Source organism: Scomber scombrus, chromosome 12 (genome assembly GCF_963691925.1).
Source record: "Scomber scombrus chromosome 12, fScoSco1.1, whole genome shotgun sequence".
Classification (NCBI taxonomy): domain Eukaryota; kingdom Metazoa; phylum Chordata; class Actinopteri; order Scombriformes; family Scombridae; genus Scomber; species Scomber scombrus.
In genome coordinates this window covers 20,956,812-20,972,518 of record NC_084981.1, presented here as the reverse complement: position 1 = coordinate 20,972,518, position 15,707 = coordinate 20,956,812, and the positions used below count along the sequence as shown (strand labels likewise).

General features: G+C 39.7%; 1 protein-coding gene across 1 annotated transcript in view; it reads right to left on the bottom strand.

Moving 5' to 3' along the window:
• camkmt (calmodulin-lysine N-methyltransferase) overlaps positions 1-15,707 on the bottom strand; it is a 107,993-nt gene that overhangs the window by 91,149 nt on the left and 1,137 nt on the right. Inside the window, exons 2-3 of the mRNA XM_062431054.1 lie at positions 15,205-15,383; positions 13,961-14,025 (exon numbers count right to left, since the gene is read on the bottom strand). Coding sequence (XP_062287038.1) covers positions 13,961-14,025; positions 15,205-15,383 — 244 coding nt within the window. The remainder of the gene's footprint in view (positions 1-13,960; positions 14,026-15,204; positions 15,384-15,707) is intronic.

Here is a 15,707-nt window from a genome sequence, read left to right as displayed (position 1 = left end):
GTGCTCTTTTAAAGAACTTCTCATATTTGTATTTTTCGAACAGGTGTTTAGTCACATTTTAACTTGTAGTTTCTTTCCACTAGTGACTGAGGAGTAGCAGTAAATGTTGATACTCGATTCTCATGATGCTTGACAGAATTATTAGTGTAGGATAGAAAGAGTCAAGCTGCAACTAGTGATTTCTTCCATTATCAATAAATCTGACAATCATTTTTTCAATTGCTAAATCATATACTCAGTTACATTATAGTTTACGAATAATGAAAAATCATAATTTCTCAGACTCCAAAATGAAATCTTCAAATGTCTTGTTTCATCCTAACAAAACAATCCAAACCCCAAAGATCTTCACCTTACAATGAAATATAACAGAGAAAAAAAAGCAAAACCTCACATTTAAGAACTTTAATTAAAAAAATGTGACCTTTTTGCTTGAAACATAAGTGGAATATGAAAATATGAATAAAATAATTGTATCTCACTGATTAATCAACTAATAGTTTCAGCACTAATCCAGAGTTAAACAAACTGTTTTCCGTCTCACATACAGTACTGTCTGAAGGTTCGGTAGAGGTGCGCTTAGCCGTGTTTACCTTTCCCAAAGATTGTATCATCTCTACTTAGCAGCCCAGGATTTACTTATTCTACACATTTTCAAAAGTACATAGTGGTCACATTGTTTCAAATTAGAGTCTGCTAACCATAAAAAGGTGGGATTTGTGTGCATCTAAAACAAAGATGTTTCCACAGTAATGTTTAAAACCTTAATTAGAGAACGATGAACAAAGAAAAAAGGAAGTTAAAAGACACACAGAGAGGTAGCACAAGAAAGAAAGGGGAGGAAGGAAAGAAGATGTAGGGTACTGAAAAATAATGTCTCCATCTGTGATCCCACACTTAACCCTCCCTTTCTAGTGCAAACCTGAACACACACACACACAATGAAAGGCCCAGTGGGGCAGCACAGAGAGTTTGGAGGGGATCCGTCTAGCAACCTGATTGCACACCAATCTTCCTGTAATCCTTCTGCCCCTACTGAGACACACCCACCTACACATACTTACAAGTACACACACACACACACACACACACACACACACACACACACACACACACACACACACACACACACACACACACACACACACACACACACACACACTGAGGGTTTATTGTGCATGTGTGAATATGAGACTTTAAAAATGATTTGTTGTTTATTAACAGATCAGATCCTTGTGGTATATCAGGCCTGTACCCTGTATGTGTAGAGATAAGGGGATAGAGGCGATAAAACACAAGGCCAGAATTAGTGGCAACACTATTTTCATCCTTTGCTTTGGGGTGGTGGATACTGTATCCTCGTGAAAACAAAATAAGTAATCTTTGAAACTGAAATAAAATACTATACATTTTATGGATGCATCGATTTAACTTTTTCAGTCCCGATACCAATACTGATACCTGGGCTTTGGATATTGGCCTATACTGAGCACTGATCTGATTCCTGTGTTTAATTAATAAGCTGTATGCCTCATTATGTGAAGAGGTTGGGAGCATTATTTTATGTGTAAGGCAACATCAGGCTTGGCTTAAAACATTGCTTTCCTAACTTTGTAGAATAACATGTAACAAACAAATGCATAGATATAAATGTACTTAATTGTTATTTATTAATATATTGGTATCCGACACCAGATCGGCCCATTGTCACCGATACCCTATCCAGCTGTTTCAGCCAGTGTCAGACCAATATCCAATACCAGTATCGGTGCATCTTTGACACATTTATTTTGTGCTTTTTTTACATTGTACTTTTTTAATTGTGAAGGTCAGCCCTTCACCTGTTTCATACAATACATGTACTCAAGATTAGAGTTAAGATGCTGAAGCACCTGAAGTCACAAGAAAAATACCGTCATTTTCTGCTTCCTGTTTCTTAATCATGATAATTTTCTTTTTTGTCTGTTTGTTTTATATTATTGGATCGTTTTGACAAGCTATTTAAAAATGTAACATTTATTGAGCAAAACAATTAATCCAAAAACTTTTAAATTGCAGCTGCACCTGATGTGATTAAACGTCTGCCACTGTCACACTGTTGAACTTTTAATTAACCCTGTTATTGAATTATGTTGGCTTCTGTGACATCACTACTCCTAATCACTTGTGGGTTTCTGTCTGTCACAGATTCACTAAACCCTGATAAACACACCAGAGTGCCCAAGGGTTAGGTTACATAAATCAAATTAAAAAGACTTGTTGTCTTTTGACTTGTGTTTGTTTCAGTAACAAGGACAGTGTCACAGTCATTTTGACATGTTGGCATAAACAACCGCTTTTCCCCCCATGTGACTCTGTTAAAGTGAATACGATAAAGTGGCATATTATTTTTTCTCTTATGAGGGCTTCACTGGTCACCAAATGTACTGTGAAACAAGTCAAATCCAAAATGTCTTTGTTACTGTCGAGCTTTCTTGTAGCTTAATCTGACTTTAATAACAGCTGTGTCTTCCCAGTCACTGACCTCAATGGTTTTTATATGTCTAGCTGGGGCCCATAAGTGATCACTTACAAATATCATCTGCTCTGAGGGCCTTTATTCACAACCACTGAAATGGAAACTAGTGATTACAAGTAGCAGTCTACTGAAATAAGAAATATAAAGACACTGATTTAGGCCAGTTGAAATAATTTACAGTAGCCTTACAATATAAATAAAATGACTAATAACAATTACTAAAAATGTGTTAGGAACTGCTGAACAGTCTAGTGTCTCAAAAATATGACTTGAGATCTTCATTTCCACAGCTCAGTTACTACACCCATGTAATGTCTCCCCTTCTCTGCCCTCTGTTAACTGCATATATGTGTGAGAGAAGGAGAGAGAGCATATTTCAGCCTCAGTGGGCAAACACAAAGGTCTGTGGCGCCATGGCCTGCTGTGGACAGATAGAGAGACAGAAAAAGAGAGAAAGAGAAGTCTGTGCATGTGTGAGTGAGTGTGTGTGTGCACTTGTTTGTGTGAGTGTGTGTGCGAGTGAGTGAGTGAGTTTAAATGTGAAAAAAAGCCTTAACCTCAGCAAGCACCATATGACTTAATAATTAAAGGAAATCTAAATGTTCAATTTGTGTTTAATAATAATGATATATGAATAATAAACCATAAAGTTTTTGCTGTTATTCTTTTACTTCCAAAAAGCAAAATGTCAAACACTGACAATACACCACTTTTCTCTCCCATAATGTTCTAAAATGAAAAGTGCACAGCACAATATGGCAGTTACTGAAGCAGTTGCGGAGCCACAACAGCATTAGTCCCTGCAGCCCGTAGCCCCTAAGAGATGCTACAGCTAGTTAGCGATTAAGGCAGCCTCTCTGGGGGCCACTTGAAAATCAGTTAACTTTCCCCTCAGAGGTCTACGTTAGCTCGCATTAGCATTTAGCACACCCATTAGCGTCAACACCTACTTTCGCGTTACCACAGCCAACTGACAGTTAAAGGCCCCTGTGGGGCTATTTAGGGAGTCTCCAGACCGAGAGAGACTGACAGAGTGAACAAGTGACTGTAGCAGTTTGTGCATTAAAGCTGTATAGTGAGTCACAAAGCAAGTTAATGGCTCCTTAGCTAAATAGCAAACACATTAGCAGCTGCAGCAAAGACAAGTTGACATGTTGAAGGCTGACAGGCAGCTGCTCCCCCTCTCTATTCGTCTTTTGGATGAAATAGCTCCAAGAACTACGTATTCTCACTGGGCTATGACTAAGATGGGTTTATGACAGTTGACTTTCTTTACTATAAAAATATATTTTGCGAACCACCTCTGCAGGTACAAGCTCAAGAGTTGATAGTTTTTCAAGGGCCGGAGCTACAGCCTTGGAGCCAAACCTAGAACCAGGTTTCTATAGATAAAACTCAGGTAAAGATCCTGAGTTACTAAAATGCTTCCTGGGTTTCTGAAAAGGTTTGAGTTAATCAAAAAGAGATTCATGTTTCAGTTCTTTAAAAGGAAACAAACAGAGGCCTGGAATCCTACGGGGGGCAGGAGGGCATGGGCATTTACTTTACCCTCAAATGCAATTTTTCCTTTTGTGTTGTAAATGTAAAGAAAAATAATAATGTGGGGGAAAAAAACATTTAAAAATTGCTGAATTATTATGGATTTTTTACAACAGGTTGAAAATTGTGAAACCAATGCAAATCTATGAAACACTGAAACACACACAAACACAAACTGAGTTTTTGGAGCAGAGCCAAGTATATTCCCATATGCCTATGTAGGCTTTTACTATAGCTGTTCCACTCCCTGGCCAATATACTAATCACATTAATCATCTATTTAAAACATCATCAGGGCCTTTCACACACATAAACAAACACACACAACTGTGCACTTGCATGTGCACACTTGTGCCTTTGGAGGTACACAGTGGTGCACTTCATGGCTACAAGAGGGAGGAGAGCCAAATTAACTACCATGCACTAATCACTTAGCTCTCTAATGGCTCAGCACATTTGTTTGTGTGCATATATTTATGGTACACACAAATTTGCATGCAGATACATAAAAATAAAATACACAAACAAAATGGACAGTGAGTGTAAACATAAACAATTCTCACCTAGATGCTTCAAGATATTTTGCATTATACCGGGTACATTGTTCAATTTGCTATAAGAAACAGAATTTATAAAATGTGAATGTACAGTAGCAGGAGATGTAGCAGTTACCTATTGTTTTGTATTTGCACCACTCTTGACAGAATGTGCCACTTAGAAGTTATACCCAGAATAATCATCATGTCTACAGGTGATGATGTAAAATATTCTTAAATATACAGCATCAGAAGTTTGCAATGAAAATACTGTAAGTGGCTGTATTCAGAGAGTATAATTTTTAAGTAGCACTGAACTTGTGTACCAACTTAAGTGTTTTATTCAAAGTTTTAAAAAATCACATTGAAAAAAGAAAAGATTTCTAGCTTTACCACAAGGGTAGATATAATATATATATAATAATATAACTAATAAAGCATAACTCACAAACTACTATGAGAATACATTTCTTTGTCAAGCCTCCTTATAGCTTTTAATTCTTATTCTATAACAAACACACAGGAGGATGAGCTGCAGCACACTACAAACCATCTAACCTCATAGTACTACCAGCAGTACCACAGTTAATGCTGCATAGTGGTTTTTGCACTACTAACACTAGTTTCTTTCTTTTCACCCCTCACATTCAGTCTTTGCTGGACTGTGTGATTGTTTCTCTTTCTTAGTGTGTATGTTTTTATTGTGTATGTTACATGTTGAACACACACTGATTGCAAACCACCTTCCCTTCTGAGATAATAATAAAGTTATTTTTTATCGTTAACCATCTTGTAGATTTCTCAACTTCCAAAATAAAAAAAGGATTTTCCAGTATTTTAGTAATGGAAATACTTTTTAGTAAATACTAGTATTTAAAGCTTTAAAGAAGCAGAGTATATTGTATGTTGGTGATATGGCCTACTGGCATGAACTGTTAATCACAACTCAATGATATTATATTCCCACTCTCACTCTAATGTGTGTGTGTGTGTGTGTGTGTGTGTGTGTGTGTGTGTGTGTGTGTGTGTGTGTGTGTGTGTGTGTGTGTGTGTGTGTGTGTGTGTGTGTGTGTGTGTGTGTGTGTGTGTGTGTGTGTGTGCTGAGCTTAGGCACCATAGGGGACATTGCCAGGAGGGGCACACAGGGGTTTGGTGACTTAAATGGAGAAAAATCCAATAATTGTATCCGTCCAGAGGGAGGGTGAGCTTTTAGGAAGGGGAAAGACCTGTTATTACTCTTTCTTTTTTTCTTTACCTCTTTCATTTCATCCCCTAATTCCAGGGCGAGGGGGTAACCTAAGAAAGGGAGGGAACGAAGTAGAGAGACATGAGGGTGACGGCCTGAGCTTGCTGTTAAAGTATGTCCTTGTAATTAGCTGAGTATTAGCAGCGGTGACAATGCAAACGCACTGGGCAGGGAAGCACCCTTTAACGCTCTACTCATTTCCTGAACTTAATCCCCACCGCTTACTGGTAATAGTGCACACGCATCTGGACACACAAACCCATGCACGCACGTACACATAAACTCTCAGTAATGCACAAATTCATCCTATCAACTGCTGACTATAATGGGAGAGAACTCCTGAGCAAAGCTAAACCCAACAGCTCACCTTCAATCCCTACTGTGTTATTGTGCCTGGCTTTGTACCCGCAGGAAAGGTACCAAAGAGGTCAACTGCAGAAAAAAGAATCAAGTCTACTGGATACAGCCCAGGATTGGAAGAAGAAGGTCGATCTAGACCAGAAGCTCACCTTCCCACCGGAGATCATTACAACCAGTTTCAGTCCGGATCTGATCCCGTGGTCAGCCTCACAAAGGGCCCTGTTCATCATAGAACTGACTGTGCCATGGGAGGATGCAGTCTGTGAAGCGTACGAATGCAAAACGCTGAGGTACACCGATCTAGCAAATGAAGCAGAACAAAAGGGCTGGAGAACACAGGTGTTCCCTGCGGAGGTCAGCAGCAGGATTTTTTTGGCCATGTCCACCACCAGGCCACTGAAATGGATGGGAGTCCAAGGACAGGCCCTCCAACAGACCATCAAGTCTCTGACAAAGTAGCAACTGGCTCTGGCAGAAAAGAAAGGACAAGAACTTGGCAGAAAGATGACCATTAGCCAGCAGGAGAGGTAAAAGTAGGGGTGGGTTCACCTGAGACACTCAGGTGTCACCATTGAGCCCTCTGGAGGTGTAGTGGGCCTATCAAAGAAACCTTCTATCTTCTATCCCTATACCCACTGCTGGTTATGATTTACACTCTGCATAAACAGGACTGAATCACTGACAAAAGAAACCCAGACTCAATTGATCCTCTTGAAGTCCTGTTGCTGCATGGGCCTATCAAGGAAACACCAAAGAAAGAGGGTACCCTCCTGATGACCCAAGTTAAGCGTTTAATGCCTAGCCCACTCAAAGAATGACTACCGATTACAATGTGGGACTGTAAATCCAAGTCCTATCAGCTCAACAAAGTCATAATGGTAATTTACTGCAGGGAATTTAAGCGTGTGTGCATGTGAGTGCATGTGTGTGTGTGTGTGTGTGTGTGTGTGGGTGTGTGCGCACATGCATATAAACATTAATGTCTGCATCTGCACATTAGCGTCAAGTTGTGTTCAAAAGTAGAGTGGTGACTGTTTACTTCTCGAGTGTCAAGAAGCTCCCAACAGCCAGCAGTACTTCAGGCAAATTCCTGCTCCTTGTTTCTTCCAGTGAACGGATGGAGGAGACAAGGCTACGAAAATCAATTACTTTCAATTAAGTCAACCGGCAACTCTTCAAATGTGCCCTCAAGCCACTCAAGTCTTGCTTACACTACCTCCAACCCCCACTTCTACACCGCAAAGTGACACACATTCTACATGCACATGTGCATAAACACTGTAAAAGCCACATCCACTTACTGTGTGAATGTCTTTTTATGTTTAGCGGTTAAATTATAGACTTAGAAACAATTACTGTGGCAATGGCTAAAAATGCTCTGGAACAGTCATTTTTATCCAGCTGTAAAGAAGATATAAAAGTAGCAAACATCATACATAATGGCATTTAATTGTGCCTGCTGTGCCTCACTCAGCTTACATGAAAAACATGTTAATTAAACAACTTTTTAATGTCTTTCATAAACAATTATTCTACATATTAAAGAAGAAAAAAAGTGATTATTTCATTTAAAACCATGCAATTTTAAAAACTGATACTTTACAGCCCAAAAACTACCTGCCAACAAAATGTTTGTATGAAACTGTAACTGTGCAACATGTGTGGCTTCCCACATTTATAAGTCCCTGTTTATAACTTCGGGGTAACCTTTGCAATTAAAAACCACTGCCAGTTACATAGTCATAATGTGGATTTGGACGTAATCACTCCCTATGACACCACAGCATTTTAACAACAGTCGCTGGTGTCTGTGAAAGCTTTAGTGTGATATAAAACAATCTGCTATGGATAGTTTAACTAATTACTAACAGCTTAAACCAACTATTCAACTCCTCTGAAGCATGTTACTGGGGTATTGCATACTATTATACTGAGCACAGTTGGGGTCATTTACATTTTCAAAACTCAAATATTACTGACATTACAGTATAGTGTTCAAGTTAAGAGTGAAGCCTCTATTCATTTTTTTTTCTAATAATACCAAGAGAATAGGAACATTTTACACCCAAACTGATGTCAAAATGGCATACACCCATAAAATAACATGGGACAATCAGTATTTCGAGAAATGTGTATTGCTTTAAAAGACAACATTACTCTGAACTCCTGTATTTTTTCTTTTAAGCCCTGCACTGATTCATAATCCAATCAAAACAGAGAATTTGGGGTAAACTGAGGTGTATGTTAACATAAGTGGAGTTAAAAAAAACAAAAAAACAATAAAATCCTGGCAAAGGAGCAATTAACATCAGCTTTGAGGAATAAAAGATAATGAGAATATATGGGCATAGAGCATTTTTAGTAGATTCTGAGGAAGCGTGTGTAGTATTCTTGTGTAATATTGATTTTTGCTCCATTAGCTTAAATCAAAATCGCAAGAGACACCTGAGCTCAGTCCAGAGCACACCAGTAGAGAACCATTTCTATAGAGGGCATGTTATAAACAGCGCAGAGGGGGACCACAAACCTTGTCATTGACACAACAGTCTGAGTGAGCGTGTGTGCCTGTGTATGTGTGTGTATGCCTGCCAGCTCCCAGTCTAGCGCTATTGTCTAACAAGGTCTAATTAGCACTATGGCACAATGAATTAGCATAATTATGCAAACAGGGCTCCGCTAAAGGCTTGGCACAAGGGGAGGCTACGGGGGGCACCTATTACACACACACACACACACACACACACACACACACACACACACACACACACACACACACACACACACACACACACACACACACACACACAGTCACTAAGAACACTTAGACACTGGTACAACACATTAAACACACATGACTGATCCATTCTTGTTACAGAAAACACATACACACCTGTCCAAAACTGCATCAGGAAGTGTCAAGAACACAATGGCAGTCAGTGATCAGTGGTGATTGTCTTATTTGATGTTTATGTGTCCAGTTAAGACATTAAATGTTACCTATACTGACATTTATCCTTCCTCGTCTTTACACACATCCTCCTGGCACAAAAAGCCCTCATACCTCAGCAGAACGTCAGATATACACAGAGATGACCAGCTAACCATCCCCACTCCCTACTCCCCTCCTGCACAACACTCAAACATTTTGGGCTTATAGTATTTACCAGCAGGGGTGATAGGTGAAGTCTGTGGGAGATAATAGGGATGACTGAGAGGCTGAAAGGCTAGTAGCCATTCAGACAATGACAGCTGTGGTGAAGAAGGCTCTATTAGGCTTCATTAGGATGCTTGGCTCTTGATTACACACACATACACATACACACACACACGCACACTCATGCAGCAACATGAAAAGCATTGCTTTAAATGAGCCTGAGCTTAACTGCATCTGTGGCTTCCAATGGTGGATCCCAAATACTAACACGTAGTAAATGTAATTAGTTCCTGTTTGTGTGTGTGTATATGGGCACCAGTCTGTCACTGTGACCTTTGCCTGTGTCATGAACCCAACAAGTAACCCCCCAAAGCCTAACAAGCCCTCTTAGCAGAAGTCCTGCAATGTCAACAAGCTCTACCTAAACCCTCTCAAACACACACACCTCCCCTGACGCATTCTTAGTCATCCAACCCCAAGGGGTGGTATTGTGTTCTGAAGTCCTGATCCCTAGCAGGAAACAAGCACCCCTAAAACCCCAAACAACTCTCGTACAAAGCTCTCTTACAATTACAAGCCCCCACTGTCAGCTAAAGAACCAGGAAGGTCGGAAGTTCAGAGTTCAAAAAGTTTCAGAGTGATCAAGACCGGTCTGAAATAGGTCCAACCATTCACTAACGTAATTTAACGAGTTAAGCTACATTCAGACCAAATCCGGCAATCCAGTACTATGTATAAGGGGGCTAAAATGGTGTGGGCATGTTGTTTGTCAATGAAATACGATCCAGGAAGTTGAGTTGGAGTTACAGGTTAATGCATTTAAGGACTTATCAGAAGCCAAAACACTGTGAAGAGGTTTGTAAAATCTACAGGCCGAATTTTACAACTCTGGAAAGTTTTCACGGCGGCAACTTCTTTCATCACAACGATCTCGAGGTAAACAGCTGAATACAATGGTCACGTTACAAAGTAATCCAACAGGAATGTGTGCTTGCAAGTATATAATTCGCAACCGCCGCCTGATGTCAGGTTGCATTTCAGCAACAGTTGAAACCGGTTCAACTTCTTGCCTGACGGCCGTTGCAGTTTTTTGCTGAGCCTCATGCGGTCCCCACTTCGCCTTACAAATGTGGCTGCAGTTCCATGACAATACCTCATATCATCAAGTATCTGTATCAGCAAAGCCTGACACTCCGGGTGATGAATGTGAAACCCAGGTAGCCCCAGTTAATGTTTCTTTTGAAATCTTCTGAGTACATTTACTAATTAACACTGAGTACATTAACACTGCAACTAAATGTGTATCTCATCTACTGTTTTATTGCTACTGGCTGCAAGAGGTAACCTATCTCAAAATAATTATAACCTTTGGCTGGCTGGTATGATACAGTTTTTATTTTACATGATGCACACAAAAGATATCACAACATTTATCCATTGAAATTTGTAACATATTCAGTATATGGTTTAATTTGGGCTTGATTCTTTCTTCACAAACAACAAAGTGCTCATTAGAATTGGGCAGAAGTGCTCAAATATCCCAAAAAATCAAAAGGGTATGTTGTCAGAGCCTTCTCTGTGCTACGTTGTCATCTTTAAAATACACTCTCAATTTCCTAAAACATCTTTAATTGAGACTCCTTGTCAGCTCCTCTAGTCTTGACTTAAAACCATTGACTCCAGCTTATCGTCACCTTAAGAAACAACATATTGTTCACATACATGCACAGTGGTGGGATAAACACAATAGCTGGTAGAGGGGGTCATGCTGAGAGGGGGTAGCAATTTTAAGCTGAGTCCACACATTTTGGAGGCAGCGGGCTAATCCGGCCAGGCTTTTTAGCCTGCTATTCAGGAGGACAAGGACCCCTAGGATTTGGGCTTGTCCACACCTCAGGGGTGGGGGATTATCAAGATAGCAGGAAAGGTGGAGAGGGTGTGATGGTGGACCAAGTGTATCTGTGTGTGTGAGTGTGCTGTGTGGGGATTCATGAACATAAGTGTGTGGCTTTAAATATCTTTGTGAGGAGTACACATAAGAAGGTGTGTGTGTGTGTGTGTGTGTGTGTGTGTGTGTGTGTGTGTGTGTGTGTGTGTGTGTGTGTGTGTGTGTGTGTGTGTGTGTGTGTGTGTGTGTGTGTGTGTGTGTGTGTGTGTGTGTGTGTGTTTAGAGGGGTTTCTCTCTGACTCCCACCCGAAACACATACCCCAGGGCTCTGACAGGGTCACCTCTGGGCCTTTCAGAGCCTCCTCTCAACCAATCCTAATTGATCTCACGCATTACTAGTCCCAAACATGGGATGGAGAACAGGAGGGAGATGGCTGGCTCATTGTCTGAGGAACGAGAACCCCTTGCTTGTGGGTCTCCACTCATCACACACACACACATAGACACCACCTCTGGCATGCCCACCCACCATCTCCCCTCTACCCCCTTCACTCTCCCCTCCTCTATGCTCTCATCTCCGGCTGTGCTAATCCACTGGCCAAGTCAGGAACTCAGTTACCCATCTGGCCAAGCATAACTCCAGCTGAGAGGAGAGAGGGATGAAGGGGTGGAAGGAAGAAAGAGGAGAAATTGTGAGAGGGGTAGACTAAGAATATATTGCAAGAGACATGTGGAGTGAGGGAAGAGTAAGGTGGGATCTTTATACTATTTACAGTGGTGTAGTGAGGGTTTTTTGAGTGGGGGAACTGTTTTTATGACTTCATCAAAAAAATACTGCGCACACGCATGCACACACACACACACACATACAAGGCTTAAAGTTTGCCAGATACGGAAACTATAGCTAATCAGTTACAAAAATCAACATCACCAACAACAGTTATAATGTGTGCTGTATTGCTTCTTTCTCATAACCACACACACACAAATCATACCAGTTTACATTAATACAGGCCTAGACTCATGCAAGTCACACACGCATTATATAGCCTATGCACAATGTTAAATCTGAAGTGGGTTAAGTCCAACAATAATCAGAGCTGTGCATACGGTGCTGCCATAATAAAAAAACACTAGTGTAATTTAGATTTGATGTTTTGCTTTTCTGTACGTTACTACTCCAAAACAGTCAAATGAATCGCCACAAAGGGTCAGAATGGTCATTGCGGGGATCGGTTGCAGGTCTTGTTCTCCTGGCTTCTTTCTTCTGCTACTTATTATTATTATCCTTTTATTTTTTAATCATGCTGAAAGAAGTGGTCGTTCCCACATGTCCCCCGCCCACTACACCCCTGACTATTTACAAACTTGTTACATACTAAAGGAGGAAGAGAAAGACAGACTTGGTTAGTTAATTACCTGCAAATGACACTGAACACAGTGGATGCTGCTGGAGTGCCACAAGGCAAAAACATGATGACCTCTTCTTTTTTCTCTCTCCAAAGAAAAAAGTATTGACCCATATGTCTCCTTGTTGAAAAAAGATGATTATCCATTCTAGCATTCTATTACTTATATAGTCTGATCTCAGTCTGTGATGAAGTAGCCCCTAGACATGACTTTCACCTCTGACACAGACGCCTGTGGAGCCATCTGGCTGGTTAACCCTAACCAATGACCTTTGTCATAACCCATCATGGACCTGCACAGGAAGGGGTTTATAATGAATAGAATGGCATCACAGACCTGTCAATGAAGCAGGTCTGTTAAGCTAAATCCATAATTATATTACTCATATTTTTTAATCACTGTATTAACACATACAATATGTTGTTTTTGTTGTTTCTAATAATCCTTGTCTTAATATTGCAATATTTTATTGTGCTGAAGTGTAGTCAAAGACATATGTTGGCAATCCTGGGCAGAAAGGTTTTATTATATTGCATATAAGTCATTAATGAACCACAATATATTTGTAATGCTAACATAGAAATGTATTGCAATAAACTTTGTATACTATAAAGTATGTATAACCAAATATAATAACTTGCAGTCTTACCTCAAACTCTACGCTGCTGTGTTGTTCATGAAATACAGTCTGTTTCACTCATGAAAACAGCAGACATACATGTTTAGTTGAAACACAGGAAATAACTGAACAGAAAAGAGTCAAACTGAATAAAACTCAAGCTTGCTCATAGCTAGACCATTCTGAGCATGCCAAAAACAAAACCTTCACAGAATGAAGGCTTTTGTGTTTCAGGTGATACTATTCCACTCCATATCATAGAGCATGTGCAAATCCCTGTTTGAGCCATGCTCTTTCCTTTCTTCCAAACCACTCATCACTGTATACTGAAGCAATAAAAAGGACTGCAGCCCACTTTCCTTTTAAAGGACTTTTGAAGGTAGTTGGGAGGAATGAGTACATGATAAACCACTGTAGAGGCCACACAAGAGACACATTTCCATTCAAAGAGATGGGCTCAAACCTCCTGCATCAAACCATCAATCAGACACTAACAGTGCACAGTACAAGGCTAACCCAAAGTTGTAGCATGTGTGTGTGTGTGTGTGTGTGAGAGGATGAGATAAAAGCCAGAGAGCAGTGCAAGTAAAACACTCTACTGTGAACATAATCACAGGCACGCTCGCTTAAACACATAAACACATTATAAATACAATGTCTTAAAGAAGTAAGATAAAAATATGTACTTACAGACATTACCAGTGTTGTCAAAACTGTTGAGCACTTCATTAACTCTAAGAGGCCCCAGGTTATCCCTGTGAGACACAAAAATATAGAGGATTATACAGCAGTCTGATAGAATAGTGTAGTTTTTACTTACAGACAGAGAAATAAGACAAAGAATCTTAATTACTATTTTAAACTTGTGGCATTGTTCCAAAAGAAAATTATCAGAAAGAGATCATGGGTTACACATGCCATGTAATTACAAATCCATTGAGATGTAGAAGAAGTGTTGAAAACAATTTTTGCAAATCAATTATCTTTTTTTTTTCTTTCAAGTTAAAAACTGTTTTTATGGGGTGTCCTATCAGCTTAAGGTTTGAGTGCCAGTTTGGATCCGAACCCCCGTCTCTCCCTCCCCTCCTGTCATCTCTTTAATGTCAGCTCTCAAATAAATAAATACATTTAAAAACTTTTTTCTGCATATTCTTTCAGCCTCACGTCTACTACATGTTATGTAATTTACAGTACTTGCATGACTTTGTAATAGCTGTGTACTGTAATGTGTGTAGCAGTGACTGTATTGTAAACATTATTCATTAATTGAAGATTAAAAGACATCCAGGAGTCAATTTAAAAACTTACTTAGTGGTTCTAAAAAAGTAACATTTTTACGTAACCATTATTTTTAATAGCATTTCAGTTACTATACTTCAACCTATAACAAGTGAACTGTATCATATGACATGCCTTAACAACACAAAAAGTTGCAGAGTTAAATTTACCAAAAGAAATCGAAAAGTGTCTGGTTGGTTTGAGGTTATCACTGCTATGACAGGTTAATATGTTGCTACTGACAAGTTACAAAGATAAATCCATGTCTTTTATGCATGATGCATTTTCACAGTTTTATGTAAGAGAACAATGAATCATACAACAACCCCAAGTGCAGATGCAATTCACTTTGTGTTTTCGTGATTAATTCTGCACTGGTTTAATAAACAATTCAGTTAGTCATTGACTATGTTCAAATGCTCATAAAGGTACACTATCTATCAAGGTAATGTCATGATCCATGCTCCTATAACCTTGATGATGAAAACAATGTGACACTGAATAAGCCCTGAACTTACTGAATACTGATTTCTGGTCAACTAACCTGGTGTGCTCTGATATAATGAAATAACTACCTGGGAAAGGCTCTGTCAATGCACCTTAGCTGTGCCAGCATTAAATTACACCGTTATTTGTTTCCACTCCAGTGTGTATACCTGAGTAAGGCACTGTGCTCAGGAAAGTAGACACTTCTGTACTCCACCCACTGGTCATCTGAGGTATCACTACGGTCTTGTGTTACAAGGCTTTTCCTGCTGAAAAGGTCAAACGTGGCAAACCTGCGGACAGACACCTGTTTGACCTCGGGAGTGTCCACCTGCTTCTGACGCAACACCTGATAGAGACAGAAGGAATCAGTCATGCTCTGCTGTTTTGGTAGTAGGATACTTCATTCGAACAGAGAAGAGGTCTTTCAGAGAGACAACAATATGCAGTGGAGGTAATGAATAATTTGAACATTTCTCATTTAGGATGAAAATTTTTTCAGGACCTCTCTTGTTGCAACAGTGACAAATGTCCACCACAGTATCCTGGAATACAACGTGGCCTCAATAATTGTAATTTCTTTGACCAATAAACTGTCCAACCAATTTACTATCATGGAAGACACATCATTTCAGAACCAGAAACTATTTATTTTTGACATTTTTGCTTGATA